At 38.3% G+C, this 20,332-nt stretch overlaps 1 protein-coding gene across 1 annotated transcript in view; it reads left to right on the forward strand.

Moving 5' to 3' along the window:
• The window catches only part of RAPGEF5 (Rap guanine nucleotide exchange factor 5), a 167,334-nt gene that overhangs the window by 141,955 nt on the left and 5,047 nt on the right, over positions 1–20,332 (forward strand). Inside the window, exons 22-28 of the mRNA XM_085307610.1 lie at positions 1,649–1,771; positions 2,738–2,916; positions 6,275–6,365; positions 9,008–9,058; positions 10,107–10,194; positions 13,569–13,633; positions 18,198–18,252. Coding sequence (XP_085163736.1) covers positions 1,649–1,771; positions 2,738–2,916; positions 6,275–6,365; positions 9,008–9,058; positions 10,107–10,194; positions 13,569–13,633; positions 18,198–18,252 — 652 coding nt within the window. The remainder of the gene's footprint in view (positions 1–1,648; positions 1,772–2,737; positions 2,917–6,274; positions 6,366–9,007; positions 9,059–10,106; positions 10,195–13,568; positions 13,634–18,197; positions 18,253–20,332) is intronic.

Raw genomic sequence — 20,332 nt, forward strand, 5'->3', positions numbered from 1 at the left:
ACTTTTTCAATACAGAATTTATTATTAATTACTTTATAAAGCTTACTGAGCTGCCGTACATGTGAAAAAAATATTCTTGTGCTAACAGCAGTTATTTTGATGAACGGTAATGGAATTTGTTCATCAATTTCAAAGAGGCCAGAGCTTCTACGTGGCTTAAGTCTTTCAATTTACATCAGCCCAGAAAAGCTGACTTGTGCTTGTGCAGGATTGGATGGGATGAGGATTACTTCAGGGACATATGACTCTTTTTTTCTCCTGTGCCTCCGTAACGCTAAGAACGCTTAAAGTGACTAGTGCATGATCATGGAAGAAAGCATACGGTCACCATGGAATTATTGCATGTAGAGATACATGCAGAGTGAGCCCTGCCAAAATTACTGAGCATCAGGATGACTACAGTTTATGTGGGAAATCCCAGGAAATCCCTGGGAGAGAAAGACCCAAGTATCCCCAGGGTCACTCAGCCCATGAAGCTGACCTCTCCCTTCCCGTCAGCAGAACAGTTCCTAGTGTCCTCGGGGCATCAGGTAGATAGAGTTTGCAACGTTGGGTCCCAAGACCTCAGTGAAGCAGGAACAATTAGGCCCTCAAAGAGTTAGTCTTTCAACATGTTTCTGCTAATTACACATATGTGCATAAGTGCAGGGATGGATAGCTTTGCAAAGGATTTTTGTGTGTTGTCAGTGCCACTGGGATCTGCGCATTCATCCTAGGAATGGGAAACATCTATTTACATTTTRTTGGATCAGTGTGTCTTAAAGAGCCGAAGTGCCGGTATCATCATGATTTGTCATCCCCRTTACCTGCAGCATTGCAGCCACCTCTGAAAATGCTGATATTAAGGAAAGATTTCCAGTGCAGACAGGTGACAGCCAATCTAGTTTCATTAGTTACATAATAAAAATTCCAAAACTAGCTGTAACTGTCAAAAAATGTAGCGCCAAAGCAGTGGTTTAACTGATCAGAATAATCTTTCATTTTGGCAGATTGTTCATGTGCCAAATTTCAGACTGATGAGGTTAAAAACAAGAGAAATAAAAACCTTTGAAAGTCAGAGCTACTAGTGGAAATCAAATGACCCTTAATACCAGCAGTAACTGTGATGCCACATTAATAGCCTAACTTTTATGAATCAGGACTCATGGGGTTTTACTGCTTGTTGGCAATTGCGTTTGAAATAAGACACTCATAAAATCGATGGTTTTACGGTATTTGTGAATGTATGTGGATTAGTGGCAAGTTGTGTGTATTTATTCAAAATACACACAACTTCAAAATCTGGTGTATTTGTAGAATGATTCCTTTATCTTTTAATACAAAAATTAACTTTCTTGTGATTCCAGGGGTTTTATTTTCATTATACTGTCTGTTTGGATGGTATTTTATACTTGAGGTTTGGAGAGAGAGCAAGAGAGGGAGAAAGCTTAATCCAATAAAATCATTGATCCTATTTTCCTGTTTCAAGCTATTTATTAAATAGGCTATAACACATTGATTTTGATTAGTGTGGGGAAGAAAACCCCTCAGAGTGCACTTAGAGAAGATTACTTACTCAGCCTTGCTCTGTACCTCAGTCTAGTAGCTATTTCATTGCAAAGCTTTTGGCATTTGCTCAGGATTCTTTCACTCTTGGCTATTGAATTAGAACCCCTTTGCTGAAAATGAGGAATTACAACAAAGATCGGTGAGAATTTTGGGAATCAACACCTGGGATCTTGCCTTGGAGTTAACAAACTTTGACTGGAGTCTCTTCAATGCAATTCAYGAGGTAAGAAGCACCAAGTCCCCTTCCAAGCACACTCGTCATGCAGCCTTGTGTCATTTTTATGTCGTGATGTTGCATCAGTATCTTGGAGCATCTCTATTGCATGGCTCTCAGTTCACCGTCACGGCAGCCTTCAGGAGTGGTGGTAGCTATTCAGGTCCAGTGGATGACTTTGCCATCTTTGATACTGAAAAGTTTGTCAAAGGTTTGCGACTTCCCTGTGCTGGAGCACCTCATAAGTTCCTTGTATACTTGATGGGCTTTATTCAGATTTGCTTCTGAGAGTGAAAGAGTAAGATTATTTTCTAAAAATAACTGTGTTTATGTGTGTTGCATATACAAATTTTCACTTGATAATATTTCAGTATGTGTAGGACTCCATAAATAAGTGCCACTTTAATCATACAGAATTCACAATTTGAGCAAATTGGATGTTCACAGAATGTTCACAATGGTCTTCTGTGAAAATGCACAGGAGATTTCCTTGATCTTTCCTTTCAGGTTCTTTTATTCAAGTCTCACTTTAAGGAGAGAGCTGGTGAGATTTTTGCACAGAAATTAAGACCCACAACSTGGGCTATTTTTAGAATCAAATTTAAATGGAAATTTTTCAAGTTGTGGAATGTTCTGATATGGGCTATTTTTCATACTGAAACRGAAGTGATGAAATGCTGAAAGAGACAGATTGTTTATGTCCTATAACTGGCTGAAACCAGAAGTGGAGCTGCAGGAAATCGCATAAGAACAGCTCTTCTTGCAGGACTTCCAATCCACTTTCAAACTCTAAGAAGCCTCTAGACCTTGCTAAGCTAAGCCTGGACCCTGAATTATTTGTGATTGGATCACAGACAAGTAAAAATAGCCATTTGTTACCAAATCTTATTTCAAAAATACACTTTTAAATGATCTGTAATTCATTTACATTCAAACTGATTTTATATCCCTAATAATGTTGTCATTGTCTTCCAGCAAGAGCTGATATACTTCACCTTCAGCAGGCAGGGCAGTGCTGAAAACACTGAGAATCTCAGTCTTCTGCTTCAAAGATGCAATGAAGTCCAGCTTTGGGTTGCCACTGAGATCCTCCTCTGCAGCCAACTCTGCAAACGTGTACAGCTAGTGAAAAAGTTCATCAAGATTGCTGCCCAGTAAGTTATTACATTTGCAAAAAGAAATCCTTGAGTGCACATGCTTTATTTACTGGGAAGGAGAGCAGGTGCAAGAGCGAGGAAAGGAAACAAATTGTTATCCTGTATTTGTATGAGTGTAGTAAGCATGCCTAGATAAAACAGCTCATAAATAACAACAAAACTAGCTGTGGTGGAGTATATATTAGGCAAATCTTCATCAGCAGCTTAGACAATGTAGCTGCAGCATCAACTGCAAAATCCTTAATTTTGCAGAGACACCTCCTTTCTCAACAGAGATAACCCTGGAACCGTATTATAAAACTATTTGAGCTTCAACACAGTTTCTTACCAAAGACTACATGGAAACCACCAAAGTCGTTTTTAATTTAGAGCCCTACCTCTAGAGAAGAAACTGGCTGCAGTAAGCTATTGTCCTATATAACCCTCTCTGAACTACACTTTATGTATTTTATTTGCTGCATTAATTAGATTGGTTAGTCTATTCTTGCACTATTACTAAATAGTGCTGGCATTTATTCTATGCCTTGGATCAGAATACAAATGTATTCTCTACACAGWGAGTTCTTTTCTCTGTAATCACTCTTATTTTAGTAACCAAGGGAATGGAGCAATTTAAATACATGCAACTATTCTCCTTGCCTCTCTCTCTGCTTTTTCGTCTTCTGCAATATTTGAATATGCATGTTCATGGAAAATGTATAATTTTTTCCCTTCATCGACTGGGTTGATTTAATTTGTTTCAAGCAAGGCATTTATATACAAAAGACTGTTCTTTGCTGAAGCAGTGCTTTTGGTGAAATGAATTCTTCTAATCTAATCTAGTGTAACTCATAAATGTGATTTGATTTGGTTTGCAAGTTGTATGCAATCCAATAATACGTTCTTTTTCAGCCTTATCAATGCCCGAGTTTGGTCCAATTATCTCAGAAATGGTTGGTTCTGTGTGGCTTCTTTGCACCACAGTAGCATTAATTTGCATTCCAGAAAAAGTTTTGTATCTATCCTGCATGAATAGGAATATATTTGTCTCCAGARTAAAAGGTTGCCTTGTCTAAGTTAATTCCATCTCTGTTAAGTGAATAGTCAAAGTCGCAGAAACTAAATACAATTTTCAGTTAGTGATACAGCATTTCTCTATACATTACAGCAGCACCCATCATTTTAGCATGTRGATTCCGAAATAATAAATACCCATATAGGCAGTGTGCAGTTTGATCAATCAAGTTGATTCTCTTTCAGTCAGAAAAGCAGAAAAGACATTATCATTTTCTCATCAATTCTGGGACACTTAATGCAGGAGGAACAATTAGGGTGGAGGGATGGTGTGCTAGCACAGGACTGTGGTTCATCAGCAGGCACAAGCCAGGCAGCCCTCTGACTGCTCCCTCTTCTCTGCTCCTGGAGTCAGGCAGGAATCTGTGTCTCCACTTGTCGACACAGGACCAGGTCTAAGGTCTTGTGTTTGATGTTCATAAGCTCCATTAAAGAGGAACACTCAGGTGTTGCCTGAAGATGGAAGGCCTTTATAAACATGTATCAATACCCAAAGGAAAGATAGGGTTTTGAGGCAGATTCCTATACTTCTGTAGATAAGTTAGTCTAAAATAGAAACCAAGTAATTTGATAAAGAAAAKGAATTTGTGTGCTGTTAGACATGAACATCTTGAGGAGATACAGAAGTAGATCAACATAAACTTAGAATAAATTGGTCGTAAAAGAATCCTTCTGCAATAAAATTCCAGYTTAGGTAAAAACTGGGAAGACTTTTTTTTTGTTCCTTCCTAAGCAGTAGCTGACTATCAAATGCAAACCTAGTCTACATTGGTGGCGTAAGTTCTCTCTACATTTTTTTGAGAGAGATAGGCCCCTCCAATAGGCAGTTTACGCAGGCTGTGTTGGACTTCTTTCTTGTTTTGGAACAAATTGTCTTTGGAAGGTGCTTGACTGATGATAAAAGGAGTCTAAACCACAAAGTTAGGATTAACTTAAGACAGCTGAAGTTAAGTGWGATATATGCTATATAAAGATAGTATACAGTGGTATGGGCCACTAAAGTGAATGCAAGCCTTATACAAACCTGTAGCAAGTACTGGACAGTTTCCAGTCTAAGTTCTTGGCATATGCTTTTCCCTGAATATTAGTTCCAGTGAAGACAGTAGGTTCACTCATATACTTAGAGTTATCTTAAAATGGTATTCTAACACACACACACACACACAAACACACACACACACACGTGTATGTGTATTTATAGTGGTCTTTGAGAACCTSTGTAAGCAGATGAAATCTTTCTGGTTAAGTAGGACTCTCTGTTTCATGATTTCAAATTTCTGAATGGACTAGAAATAATCAAGGACTGATCATACACAGTAAAATATCAAATAGAGGTATCAAGCAAATTCCGTAGAGACCAGTGTTGGAACTGGTGCTAGCTATAGCTAATTTATATGGCTATGTAAATCGAACATTAATCAGATTTTCAGACAATAAAAATGATGAGGAATTGCAAATGCACTGGAGGGTAGAAAAAATACAGAATGATCTAAGGWGTCTAGTGGCATGTGCAAACAACAGCGGGATAAGATTTAATTTAGATAGATGCAAAGTAATTTCAGCTAGGGAATGCTGATACTGAGCTGAAGAAATAATGCATGATTGTAAAGAGCAATATTGTGACAAAGGTCCTTGGGTGATAATAGATGACAAATTAAGTAGATGGATGACGTGTGATTGTGTTGCGAATAAATACATTTGATATTTGTTTTAAACTTGCACAGGAGAAAGGTCTAAGAAGAGAGAGGCAAAGTAGTAATTATGCTTCTCCTTCCCTCCCCACTGTCTCACTACATCTCCTTGATAAGATAGAAATGCATGGGAGAGATACTTAAAATAAATTATAAATAATTCAGTACAGGATAATAACAATATMGAAAAGTAGATAGGAGGCCTGTGACCAGATATTGAAGGAACCAATGATGTACAATTTACATAAAAGATGAAAGAGGAGATGAAAATATTTATAATACCACAGAATAGGGTCAATGAATTATTCTGTATGCCACTTGAACATTGAAAAGGGAAAATTACTTTTGACAGAAAAAGAAAAAAATAACCTGCCAACAACAAGGTTGATGAGGCAGTGGAACAGTTGCTAAAAACTTGTTAGAGACTCCATCACCTAGACTGCAGGTGGTCAAGAAAGGGCACTTAATGAGTTCATTATGTGGAAGATGATTGCAGGCTAGTGCTGAGAGTCAAAACGGGACTCAGTAACCTAGGATACCTGTGCATTCCATTTATTTCTTATTTTGAGGATAAAAAAACAGAATGCAGCATTCATATTTTCTTTCCACAGCTGTAAAGCCCAAAGGAATCTGAATTCATTCTTTGCCATTGTTATGGGTCTCAACACCGCGTCTGTCAGCCGACTGTCTCAGACCTGGGAGGTAAGATGCATCTTTATATCTTTTAGACCATGTCAAAACCATTTCTCACATAGGTTATATAATGGCAAATTACCTTTTCTTTCTGAATTTTGGCTTTTCATGTTGAAACCAAATGGGGAGCAGGTATCAGTATAGAAACCTTTCTGTGACCTAAAACCTCAGATACATGACCATTCAAATAAAACGAAGTGTGTCCTGCTAGAAGGTTTAAATAAGAACAAAGTAAAGAGAACTGACCCTCTTAAAAAATCAAGTAAATAATCCTAGCATTTTTAGTAGAAGTCAGAATAGAAGGTCTTATATGGGCAGTTCCAAATGAAACCTACCTTAGTGTGGAATAATTTCATTTAAAAAATACAAAATAGGAAATAAACCCTCATTAATTCCCCTTGATCAGCTTCTTTACAGCTGCTCATTTTGACTTACGAAGTTAGGAAATGGGTTTTGAATGAGGCGCRTACTGGACCACAGAGCATAGAGATGAACTGCTGAGTAACCTGTTGCYGGACAGAGCAAGGGATATTAAGAGAAGGGATCTGTGTTTATACTACTGTTTTTTCTATCAAAGTAAATTATTGAATAGTTATATTTCCAAGATTATTATRTTCGCTGATGACCTCAAAATTAAAGGAGTGATTTAGTGTAATATAGGGGGAAACTCGACCTTCAGCCCTGGTACCCGACATTACAAGCAGGCAGTACTCCAGAGATTTCGCTCTGTAACACAAAGTGACAAAGAGCTGCTGTAGTCTGCAGTGTTAAAGATACTCTTGCGCACAAACAGCTGAAAACAAATGGCCATTAGGGACTTGCAAGGATACTTAAACACTGTCCAGACTCCCTTTAGTTAAAATCACGGGCATGGAAATACCACAGTGTGTATCAGTGGCAGAGAGATAAGGACACCAACCGCTTCTGTGGGGAGGAGTTCATTGAGGTGCAGACAGGTAAGGAGTAGCTATCTTCAAATAAYAGGTAAATCAAAACTTCTCAGAGGAGAAATACATACTTGAGGTTAACTATACAGAAACCAGTGTGCCTTCTGCTTCTGAAATGCCTTGTCCACTAGGGACCATTTGCCCTTGCCTCCTCTTACGAATTGCCTTCATGTCTTTTCTTTGGGCTTTGGTAGGGGTGTGGAAGGGAACTAAGTATTACATCAAAGATCCCTTGTGGCTATCTCATAGATCTTTCCCGCACAGAAATGCCAGAGCTCTCCTGCATGATGAGAGCTCTCCGAAGATCTTGTGCCCCTGGTGAATTTCCTTTGAACAGAATATATTATTTGTCTGAACAAAGAATGTGTCTGCATACATACCATTGTAAATATGTCAAGTTCCTGTGTGTAAAAATTTTTTCTGAAGTCAAACTGGCACTTTTTTATTTGTAAAACTTTGCTGTACTGGCAATTGCAAAAGCAGAAGGTTATTTGCATTAGTAATGTGACTTCTAGAAAGTAGAGCAACGTGTATAAATTAATTATAATTACTTACACATGTAAATGAAGTCARCTAAATTTAAAGAATCATTTAGGCACTAAAGTATGCACTTGAATTCTTAAACAAGTAGTATACTTGCTAGCACATCTTCTACTTTTGTCTACGATATGCAGTGTTTTAATGAGCCTAACTTTTCCTGATAGGAGATGGATGTTGAARGTGTTCAATGGCAACCCTATATGCAGTTACTTTAGTGTTTTAATCGTACAGCACATGCACTTAGTCTTAATCCACATCTTTTCTCTTGGTGGTGTCATTGTGTCTGTGATAGTCTGAGGACATAGGTGAGGCAGGCTTTGTAATAAAAGGGAATATCTATTACGAGACTGAGTATTATAACTAGAAAGAATAGACAAGCTTTCAGGCCTACATACCCTTCTTGAAGTCTGAAATATCKTCGGGAAAATTCAAAGTGAAGAGCCACTTCTCTGAGTATAGTGAGATGAATCCCCTAAAACATCTAAGAGAAAAGGGAGTTGATGCCTCTGGAGCAGAAGGAGTGTTAGCATATTGGGGAATGCAGAAGAAGGTGATTTTTGCCTGGGCTCCCTTGGGAGGTGTTTTGTGCACCATCCTGTGGGAGTAGGATGAGATACCGGAGACAGAGTGATGGTTTTGTAAGGAAAGCTCTCTCTGACACCATCATGCGCACTGGTGGCAGGAGGTGAATCAAGCAGAGCAATGATAGTGTTGTACCTGTTGATATCCCACAGTTTAGGGAAGGAGTGATTACAAGAAATGATTTACCTGGGATATGACTACAACAGCTAAATCCTTAGCCTGTGTTACTATTTCTAACCTAGTAAAGATACTGAAATAAGTGTAGTAGATATGRAAGTTAAGGAAGGAAATAAATCAGCTGCTAACAGGCAGTTTTTGTAAAAGAACTGTGAGCGTATGRGATCCCAGGAGGCAGCTGCAGTGAATGCGCTGGCATCGCTGCACTGAACACGATCTCTAATGAGGACGTTGGGAACTGAGGAGAGGGGTTAATTCCCTGAGCAAGTGGCCTGTTGATACTTCCAGTAGGCACTTCACACATGACAGTCTCATGGGGGAAAAAAGCCTYAGCAGTTTTCTGCCTGTAGCTTTTTTTGATCTTTTTTTCTATTTCTTTTTTTTTTTCTGTTTTTCTCACGTCAGAAAATTCCAGGGAAGTTCAAGAAACTTTTCACTGAACTGGAGAGTTTGACGGTAAGTACAGCATTGACAGCAGAAGAGAATGGCTTGCCTTTGCCTCCCTTCTTTCTGATTTATTTTGAAACTACCTGACATTGTCTCAAGCTGGAACTTCTTCATGTCAGATCAGTGGTTTCCTGTAGGTCAAGCTGAGAGGTGGTCCCCAGAAATGAAAAAGAAAAAGGCAGTATTCCTGACAGCTGGAGGAAKGCAGAAGAGAGAAGCAAATCTATTRTCAGTTCCCCAGTATCAATTTGGAAACTGTGGAGGTTAATCTTTCTGTATCCACATAAATGTGCTGCAGATCAGGAGAAAATGAGGACAGCTGAAGGTTAAAAAAAAATCAAACTCAGAGGCTAAGGGTCATTGTCACCATTATCAAAGCTGAATAAACAAGTGTTTCCTGTGGCTGTSATAGGACTGTACATGTGCTGAGATCACTGTCTCTTGCAAGGGACATAAAAATCTGTCCTTTAACGGTTGTCATGCTTTTGCACTGATAAATTAGCATGTTTTCATTCATAGTTTAGCATGTTTTCAAGATTGTGTGTGAGCTCGTGTACAAAAACATGTTTATAGAGCAAAATAAGATGAGTTTTGGAATTACTTACACAACACCACTGAGTCATATCCTCTTTTTTTTTCTTTTTTCTTTTGAAAACGTCTTATATATGGTCTATTGATCTAAGAGCTTTTTAAAGGAATTCATTGACAAGACATTTTGGGATGCATTTTGTACTAGCATGTAAGCTGAAAAGATTTTGCTAATAGAAATTGTGTGGGGAAATTACGGAGCACTTAAAGAGTGAATCCCTCCTGCAGCTTACTCCAATTTTAGAACTGCTTCATCCAGAGGAACATAACAGCTTTTGTTTCTTTCATTGTTTACATTTCCTGTTCAGTTTAGTAAGTCACCTAGCTTGGAAAATCTTTACCTACCTCATTTCCTGAGGAAACCTTTTTATATCTAAATCATGTTCAGATCATAAGACCATAATGGATTTAGAATTGCTCCTTTTATAGCCTATTGATTTTTCTCTCTCCTACCCAAATGGTTTTGTAGGACCCTTCCCTGAATCACAAAGCCTACAGAGATGCATTCAAGAAAATGAAATCTCCGAAAATTCCTTTCATGCCCTTACTTCTGAAAGGTAATGTTAATGCTTGTCTACTCTTCTTTGCCATGCAAGTGCACATATAGACATTTGCAATGGTTAGTTACAATAAATATAAAGTGKTTTTTTTCCCCCTTTATGTGGCCTTATGATAAGTATGATGCAGATGTGATGATATGTACAGGACAGCATTTGCTCTAGACAATAATAAACAGCTGCCTTTTGAAAATGCAAGCAGGAAAATGGCATTTTTCTTACAGATTTTTAAACTTTAGTACTTTTCTGTTATCTAAAGATAGTGCAGTATGCAGTTGCTTTGGTTGTATCCTTTTTGGGCTAAAAGAGAGAGCTCACCAGTCCCTGAACAGAGCCATCTGGTTGCACTTGGTGCATGCACACAAACAGCATCGGGATTGCTGCTAGATTCTGAGGGATTCTGCCTGCTTTAAAGGACTAAAATTAACTAATACTATATTGAAAACAGAATCTGCCCCATCTGTCTGCTCTAAATGGAGAGAATTTTCACGTCCCCCTCTTAAAGGTCTGAAAAAGATAATAAAACTACTTGCTTAACATAGTGAATTAGGTGGGCAATTACATGGCAGGTATTTCAAAGATCCCATTATCTTAGATTCATTAATTATTAATCAACTTGTCTTTGAACATGACAAGTTTATTTGCTATTCCTGTATTCCAAAAGTGTTCTCTTTAGGCTGTTTAGTCTGACTTGTTACTGCTGCAAGTTTAAAATGTTTGAAAAGCTAGTTTTCCAAATAAGTCAGTGCCAGTTTGGGAGCTGTAAGGCACTTCCTCTCTTTGCACACATCAAAAGAGCTTACACTAATTCAGATGGATATAATGATCAAAGATTCAAAATGACTATTTTTTATGTATTCTTGAGTATCTCTTGCCTGCATGCAAAGAAGGGAAACTTAGATAGCTCAATAGCTATGATGTTTGCACAGCAGTGCAATATTGTGTATAGGAAAAAGCACATAAGCAGCATTCATGCACTGTGATCTCATGCCTCTAAAATGTATTGGAGAGACTGAGGAGGCTTTACAAAATAATAGAGTAATCCTTGTCAGTCCAGAATGATCCATAAGGAGACATTGCCAAGGTTGGTAATTCCCATTATATTGCACAGTACTTACAAGGTATTGACTTGATTCTGTATCTGGCAGAATGTTTTTACTGATATTATTTAGAAGACCGGTAAAATAAGCATTAATAACATAAAAATCATTCATAATTCAACAATTGACTGTATTTCAACACAAGAAGAGCAAAAGTAGTTTTAAGAGAAAGCAGAAAATCAGTAAAAAACTCTTTTTCTAATTATGAAAAATAACTTCAGAGTGTCCTTTTAAAGTTAATCTAAATGCAGAACTTTTTTACAGCACAGACAACAGCTTTGAAAATCAGATTTTTCAAATATTTGATAAAATGCAGTGTTACATCCTTACAACATAGCTCAGATGCAATTTTCTGCTCCACTGAATTTAGATAAACTCCTAGCTGTTGGTCGCAAAACAAGTTTATGTTCTTTCTACCCTTAGAGGTATGCATAGTAGTCATAGACTCAAAAACTATCTGGAAATTTCTGYTTTTGTTAGAAGTTCTTCATTGGAAATGACAGACTTTTTTTACCTGCATTGATATTTTCCCGTGTGTGTGCGTGCATATTTGCACATACGTACGTATGCGTACTTGCATGTACGCATGCACGTGTAGCCGTTTAGGGATAAGCTCTGGCTGTCAGTCAGCTCCCGAAGCCCTGTCCTTTTGCCAGCCGTGTGAGGTGTCCTGGAGCAGCCCAAAGGAAGAGGTCCGGTCGGTCCTGCTCGCTGCTTTTGCCAYGGGTCGTGGGTCAGAGGAAGACGGCCCGCAGGCAGCAAGGTGCTGCAGACATCCCTCGTGGATCCCTGCACTTGTCCGCCTTACTCCGGAGTGCTGGCAGGGCTCAGCCTGGCTCCCCGCGGGGTGCGGGAGCCCTCCATCACCCCTCGCGGGGACCTAACGATTGCCAGTCCTGCGTTCCCACCAGCCCGATAAGCCATTAACATTTCAATTCTAAGCAATTATGAAATGCCTTTCAGGCACGGAGAAATCTATGAAACAAAAGAAAATAAATCAGGTTGGCTGGTTTTGCCTACTATGCAGGGAGATGGCAGGGGAGCCCCTGGTGTCAGCTGCAGGCTCCCGGGCCAGAACCCCCCTGGAACTAGCTCTCTTCGTAGTCTCACTGCAGGAACCAAATGRCCGTGACAGGGATAAGTTTCTTGGATGTCCTAGTGATGACTACGGAGAAATGCTGAGATAGGCAGTTAGACAGCTGGGTTGCAAGTTGGCACCGCAGCTGAGAGAGAGGCATCGCCCAGTTTGCTGAGGGCTGCTTGCCAGCTGGCAGACACAGCTGTAACTTTGAAGATGTGATGATGGTAAAGTGCCATCTCATTAAGATAATGCCATCTCCTCCTGGTACTCAGGTACTGAGGGGYGGGTAGCTAAAGCAGGAGAGAGATGATAGAGCAAATGGTGGTGGTGCTCCTGCTTTTATTTCCTGTGACCCCRAGGATGCAATATAGGAGGTAGCACTTCAGTCCCCATGGGGAATGTGCCCCTGCCCTGAGTGCTTCATGTCCAAGATAAGGTCTTGTTTGTGTCCTAATGTGCAGAATGACCTCAAGTTACAGTTTTAATTGTACTCTTCACTTAGCAACGCTTATTTTGCCTGCTTTTTTCCCCTCTGGTTTGTTACTCTGTGTTCAGTTCACTTCCTGGAGCCAAATATAGAGCTTTTCCTTTTCCTTTCACTGACCTCTTCTTGCCTTTGCAAATTCTCTCCAGTAGCACTGTGTGAAAGAGCATTTTGACTCCTTAGGGCTCCCCTAGCCCTAATGTTTATTCCACCGCTAGGCTTTGAACTTAAGTATCTGGCTTTTATTTAACCTACCTGGCTGGCCACTGTCATAGCCCCATTTCTTGGGGTGACGTTCAGAGAAGCTGTGTCCAGCAGACAGCTAGAATGAAGGGGTTTCAGAGACAACTTGAGCTTCTGGCAAGGCGCAGAGAGCTGGGAAGGCATGCAAAGCCGATCGCGCTGGGTGCCCCCTCCTGTTCCCAGCCCATTATGTGATGATATGTGTCCTGGGAGTCACACAGATAAAGTTTAATAAGAATCTGTGGTCCCACTTCAAAATGCTCTTATTAACAAGGTGTACATAATGTTTCCATCTAATATGATGTTTTGTATACCAGTTTTATTCCTTCTTAGTAAGATATTGTGCCAATTTGTAATGGAATATTTTACTCCTTTTTTTCCTTTTCATTGTTGTTTGGTCATCATTTTATTCCTTTGTACTAAACAAACAAAGTCGCAAAAATAATTCTTTTTCCTTTATTTTTAGATGTTACATTCATCCACGAAGGAAATAAAACTTTTCTGGATAACCTTGTTAACTTTGAAAAGCTGGTAGGTTAATTTTATCTTTCCTGGTTTTTGAAGAAATCCATGCTCTCTTCTTCCTTTTCCCCTCCTTATCTTAGAAGACTAAGAGATTTTCTTTTGCCTGAATCAAGAAGAAGCAAACAGAAGTAAACTCTGCTTCAAAGAGTAAACAGGATAAATAGCCCAGAGTTTAATTCTCCTCACCCCTTCCTCTGTTCCTCTTTCTTCTCATTCCTCTTTCTTCTCATTCCTTCTTCTCCCACTTCTTTGTAAAATGGTTAGCCAGTGGTAGCCAACATCAGTACTTGCAGTCTTTGAATTTTGTACTAGTTTAAAATTTATTGTTGGTGTACTAATCCCAGAGATCTTACATGAAAGTTAAATTTATGATCAGAGTGAGATGATGAAGAAGATAATGCCTCAACTGTGAATTAAACTGACTATAAGTATCACTATACTAGCCTTTATGTAGGGAGCACCTAGCCTTTATGTAGGGAGCACATACCAACATTATATCTTCGGCAGCATCTGCTGTAGACATGGTTGATGTTATGTGACATCTACTCTGGCATGACATTACTGAAAGAAGTCTGATTTTTTAAAAATTTTCATTATTTAATTTTTTGTTAACAACGTTTCTGTAGTACTTAGTATATCTAAGCAGTTTTGGGATGGAGAAAGTGTGATTTTGTTGGTTTGGCTTATTTGTTCAAGAAACCAAAATGTTCTCCTGATTGTTGTAGATGTGTTGTGGGACTGTTAGTCCAGATGGTTGTTCCTGATAAGTTGTTCCTGACTGTTTTCTCCACGTGTCTCCATGTGTCTATTCTGGAATGAACTTCCAAACATGGAGTTTTTTGTGACTCAACTGTTGAACTTTAATTTCATATCCTCTCATAATGCATATTCTCTTTCAACTTATAAGCAGATGTAGACTTTGACTTTTGAACCTTTGACATCCTCTTTCAGTGTTTTCTGTTAGATTCCTATATATTTTCTTGTTGCATACTTTAYAAGATCACTAATTTGCATTTAATGAAAGGGTTTTTTGTCCCAAATCTGTTAACTGTTTCACCTTTAGTGTTTACATAAAATTCATTAGCACACTCTTCTTCATTGCCTCTTGGAAGTACATCTAATTAACATGTAAATTAGCTAGCCTTTGATGCACAATAATTGTTACTAAAGTTCCCCCACTGGCCCATATATTAATTTAGTGAATATACAGGATCTGATTCTTATTCCAGTTTTAGCCAAACCTTGTGAGTTTGTTTGTTGTTCAATCATGTGTGGGTTTAATGTATGCTGGGCTTCCTTGGTAAGATTTCCTATCCATGCTGTCAGCTTTGTACCTCCAAAGGCAGCGAGAGCTTTGCTAACTGACTTTAGTGAGCCGTCATTTCACCTTTCCTATGCTTTTAAAATGGGGGAGAGCATCTGAGATGATGCTGGTAGAGTGAGGGTTCTTCAGGCTGACTCATTCTCCAAATTATTAGTCAGATCATAATTGAGGAACGTGCTATCTTGTAGCTTCCTGGAGCCCTACATACGTTTGAATTCAAGTGGCAGTGAAAACTATGGGAGTTGGGGCTTAGAAGAGATTTGAGTATTAGGGTGTAGAACTAGTGTTATTCATTCGGATGCTAAGGTGTTTAGTCTATGAGCGTGGACTTATTAACAAGATGCATCACACATTGCCCATGCATRCATCAGATCATATCTCTTCTATTTTTAAGGGCTTTGCCCCCGGGAAGTAAGTCTTTGGAGTTTATACCGTGCTGAGCACTTTCTGGTCTCTGCTGAGAAAGATTAAGATTGACACTGAGTCCTGCTTGCTTTGGGTTAAGCCACTGAACCTTACCTGCAGATTTGCTGTTGCAGAAAAGGAAGAGAAGAATTAATCTTACCATAGCAGATCTACTGTTTTGGGGAAGCAGCTCACTCTCTGTCATAAATGCACAGAATTTCTACTTGCAAATTTCAAAGCAAAGATCGTTTTTCATGTCTCCAGTTGGATCAGTACTATGAAATATTTGAATCCTTGATGAAGTACCTGACTTGAAGAAGGACTTGTCAGTCTGAACTGTTGTTATTTCCAACTACATCAGTCAGTTTACTAAAAGATATTATCTCTTCTACAGTTGCTGCTTCTTTTACATCCTTAGGCCATTATGGCCACAAGAATCCTGCTGTGACTGAACTTGATTCAACATGACGTGATTGTAGTGAAGCCAAAGTTGATTCAAAATATAAAGAGGGGAATTTGCAAAGAGAGGAAAAAATATCTATTTTGTAAGGAACGTTACCTAGATTTAGCAAAAGTTTAATCTATTGCAGTGGTTTATTTAACTCCACGTTGGATAAAATCTAGACTACAGTATCGTTAGATCAATATTTAGTATCATACTGTGTTCCTCTACTAAATATGAAGAAACAGATGAAAAGAGGGTCTTATACTGTTGCATCTCAAGATATTTCTATAGTATTTACTAAGCTGCATTAGTGAAGTGTAGTTTCTTACACTTTTTTTCCTCTAGTCAGCCATCACCCATATCTTCAGCAATACCATGTCTTAGCCACACTCCACCAAACTCTAATATAGGTCAATGTCCATTACTTAACAAATAGTGGGTTTTTTACAAAGTAGTCCCTCCATCAGGGAGAACTGTACATGCAGCAGAAGATTTTGAAAACATCCTCAGAATATCTGGGTAACTCCCAAGCTTGACTTTGCTATCATTAGTTAAAGGAGTGCTAATGATCCTAGGTAGCTGGTAGGCTGAAAATCTGCAAGAAATATTCCTTGTTATTCATCACACTAATGCTATGCAAGCATCTGTTAAAAAGTCAGGAAATAGCATTTGCTTTGCAGATAAATTAGCTGATTTTCTGTATTACAGTTGGGTGAGAGAGAGTTGGAGAGGGACAGAGCGAAATGCCTAATTAGGCTCCTAAATAAGGGAGATTTGGGTTTCAGCTCTAAGAGAGTTTTGTACAAAGAAGGTCTTCATCCTCAGGGCATCAACTTCAAAAGCCAGTCTCAAATGGATGGACTCCACACGGAGCAGCAAAGGAGAAACAGCAAAGAATGGCCCTGTGTGTGATTAGTGGGGCTTCTCTTACTGCTGAAAGCCAAATCCAAAGTAAGGGTTTCAGCTGGAAAGCATCGCAACAGCAACAGCACTGGCGGAAGCTGTAGCTCTCCCTGTGCTCCCACATGAAATCTAGGACATCTCATTAGAACTTCATTATAATTAGTGCAAGGAAGAGACATCGGCACAAGAGATTGCATGATTTCATGGCAAATGAAGCACAGCAACTAACAAGAAAAATGATTTTATGTCACTGGTGTATGAAAGGAACACAAAGTCCTCATTAAATGTGCTCTTCTTTTTTGTTATAAATTTGTCTGTGGAGGAGCCCTATGAGCTACTCTGAGGGTTGGYGGACGAGCTGTTCTACATCATTCTCATCTTAACCATAATCTGCTCAAGACAGCTAATCTTTTCCACCTCTGATTACTTTTGAGGGATATGTGAGAAGAAYTTCAGCTGTTTCCATGAGCTGCTGTATCATTGCTGCTGACTGCAGTTTAAAGATACTTCTTCACTGGTAAAATAAAAAATATGTCAAAGCATTCTCTGAGACAATTTGGAGAAGACTGGCTCATGTATAATTCATTTTTCTTCCTAAATGCAACTTGCTGTTACAATTAACCTGGTCTGAATTTTGTTCTGTTTTTTTTTCAGGCAGGTAGCTAATGGATACAGTAGATAGCAAATGTCTTACTGTATTTGCACTTTGATTTGTCTKTGTGACACAATATTCAATGAAGCTTAATGTGTCATAAAAGGTTCATTCATTCTCAAATGAGAAAGAGAATAATATCTTTCTGTTAGCACCACCTTTTCCCAAAATAGTATACCCACAGTGTGGCCTTCTTTGGTAYGTGTCTGCAGAGATGTCAGAGCACTCTACAGCATTTAGTTTGTGGGCTGGTATTTTTGTGCGTTGGTATCACACTGCAGAAAAGGCCTGACTGATACTGGGGCCTGACTGTGCTAAGCACCATACAAGTATATGTAGAGGTGTAGCCTGTACCACAAAGATCTTACAGTCTAATTAGACAAGACAGAGAGATGGAAGGAGATGTTGCAGAATACCCAACACCCAGGATAATGCATTAAAGCATGAATCCAGAAGTAGTAGGCCAATCAGCTCTTTTTTCCAAAAGACTTCCCTGCTGTAGATTTTCAATTTAATAAAAATCACAGGAACAAAATCAAGTAATTGTATGGCTGTTTTGCATTACTGTTTTCCATGGACTCCTAGGGAATCCCTCTCATTTAATCTGTGTGATACCAGCAAGGACCTTCTGGACTAACCCRGTTTCATCAAATGCTATCACTGAGCCAAAGAGTGAGAGGGTCTYTCTGTCCATCTCCTAATATCCTCATTTTCTATCTTATTACAGTTTTGGGTTTTTTTTTGCTGTACATTATAAGGCAAAGAAATTTTTTTTAGGATTTTCAAATGACAGACTCCATCTCAGAGTTTTGCACTGATATTTTATGTTTTGTCTTTGCAGCATATGATTGCAGATACCGTTCGATCATTGAGACATTGCAGAAATAACCAGTTTGGTGAGTAGTCAGAATTTGCTACTTTTTTTGCCTTTCCTCAGCGCTGAGCTTTTGTGTTTTCTTTCCACTTYTTAGGTTTACTTCAGCAGTAAAACATAGTTGCTAATTATTTAACCAGCCAGCAAAAGTGAGGTGTCATTGCTGGTCAAAATAGCAGTAACCAGAATTGGATGAAAATGAAGTTTTACTTTATAAAACATTTGTAGAAATAATTTCCAGACTTTTTATAAAATGATTTTCCTGAAAAAAAATTATCATCTCCTCGTAACGTTGTGTAAGTCCTGTGCCAGCTACACTTAAATGTAGTTTCTCACTTTCCCAGTTACAGCTGAGTTACCTTAGTCTCTTCCCTGAGTCCAAATGTTATGGTAATAACACCGTCTTGATTTACAGTAGCTGGAAGAAGGTATTCATCACCATGGCTTTTCACTGAGTTCCACKAAAACCAATCAGATATTTCTGTATTGTTTGCTTTGTTTGGTTTCTTAACATTTCACAAAATGACAGAAGTCTGGAAGATACTAAGATYCTATGGATTTCATAAAAATAGTTGACCAGGTAAAAAAGAGGATGTTTTGATAGTGCKCCTGGTAGGGAAAGTCTGGAAATTGAGCTCAGCCTCTTTTAGATACTAGAGAACCTATGCAGATAYACCTTTTTTTTCCTCTTGCTTTTGATGCAAGAAATGCTTTCTTTGGTGTTTCCACTTTTTTAGACACTAGAGAATCCGACCATTAGGAAACATGCCGAAAGACCCCATTTTTCTTTGTTCTGCTGCTCACAGAGGAGAAACCTTGTTTTTTTCCTCCTCTGCATGACATGTGCTATAAAGAGGTTAAGCACAGGAAGGGGACAAACACAACACTACTTTAAAAAGTAGTTAGAGGTTTTAAGCCAAGCACACTAWCCGTATCATTTACTGAAGTCAATAAAATCTCTTTTCCAAAAAGAACTTCAGAACTGTGCTGTAGCCTTAATGCAGAATTTTCATGGATTAAAAAAAAAAAAAAAGATGTTGAATTGTTTGTTTGTTTGTTTCTAGATAAATTTTCAGTAGCTGTCAGCATGGTTTTTGACAAAAGAATAGTAATAACTTTGTGTGTAAATAATACACCTTGGAGAGCAATAGGCACTGTTAGTAGCTTTGCTGAACATTTGTTCTACGTAGGATTGCCTTGGATACTTACAGTCTTTTTTCTTTTTAGCAAAAGCTGCTTACTCTTATGATTCTTTTGTTATTTATATATAGAAAAGTGTGTATGTATATATATATACACACACACACACACAGACTTATGCACTGTATATATGTGTATGTATACACACACACACACACACACACACACATATATACATATACACAAGTTCTCTGTTAAACCAGATACTGAAGGAAATATTGATTAATCCAAACCATGTCTTTATAAGTTTGATTGTCTCTCTTATTTGGCATTTTAAAATGGCAGCCTTGTATCCTTTAAATGGTGTGAATTTTTACAGCTTATTTGCAAAGAAAAAAAAAGTCTTTCAATTCATTTTTGTTTTTTTTTAAGTGGTTTTGTAAGTGTTGCAACATAAATCCAAGGTTAACACACAAKATTTATCATATAATCTGGTAGTTTGAACTAGGTGATTGTTATTTTATTTTACCACAAACTTGATTTATTGTGAAGCTGGCATTTAAAAAGCAGGTTATACAGATATCCCTGTAGGCACTATTTTTTTTGTTAAATTCGTTTAGGCATGAAATGAATTCACTGAATATTTATTGAGACTTTATGGACAGCTTCCTTTTCTAGGGGGCTTATTTTGCTCTAGGAATGTGAATCTTTTTACTGCATCAACTCCCAGTTTGGTCTAAAAAAGCAGGCATCTTACTGTAGGAGAGAATTCAAACAAAACCAAGCAAGGAATATTATTATTGTTTATGAACTGTATCATATGTATTAAGTACTCAGACCAAAGTCTTTCAGATTAGTAACTGATTAGGTTGCCAAGCAAGGCTGGAATGCCCTTTTAATGTAAATAATACTTTAATATATTAAATCCTGAAAACAAATAATAGCATTTCCAAAATCAGGCA

Source organism: Rhea americana, unplaced genomic scaffold, assembly GCF_003343005.1.
Source record: "Rhea americana isolate MKP2758 unplaced genomic scaffold, rheAme1 scaffold_26, whole genome shotgun sequence".
In the NCBI taxonomy this organism is placed as follows: Eukaryota; Metazoa; Chordata; class Aves; order Rheiformes; family Rheidae; genus Rhea; species Rhea americana.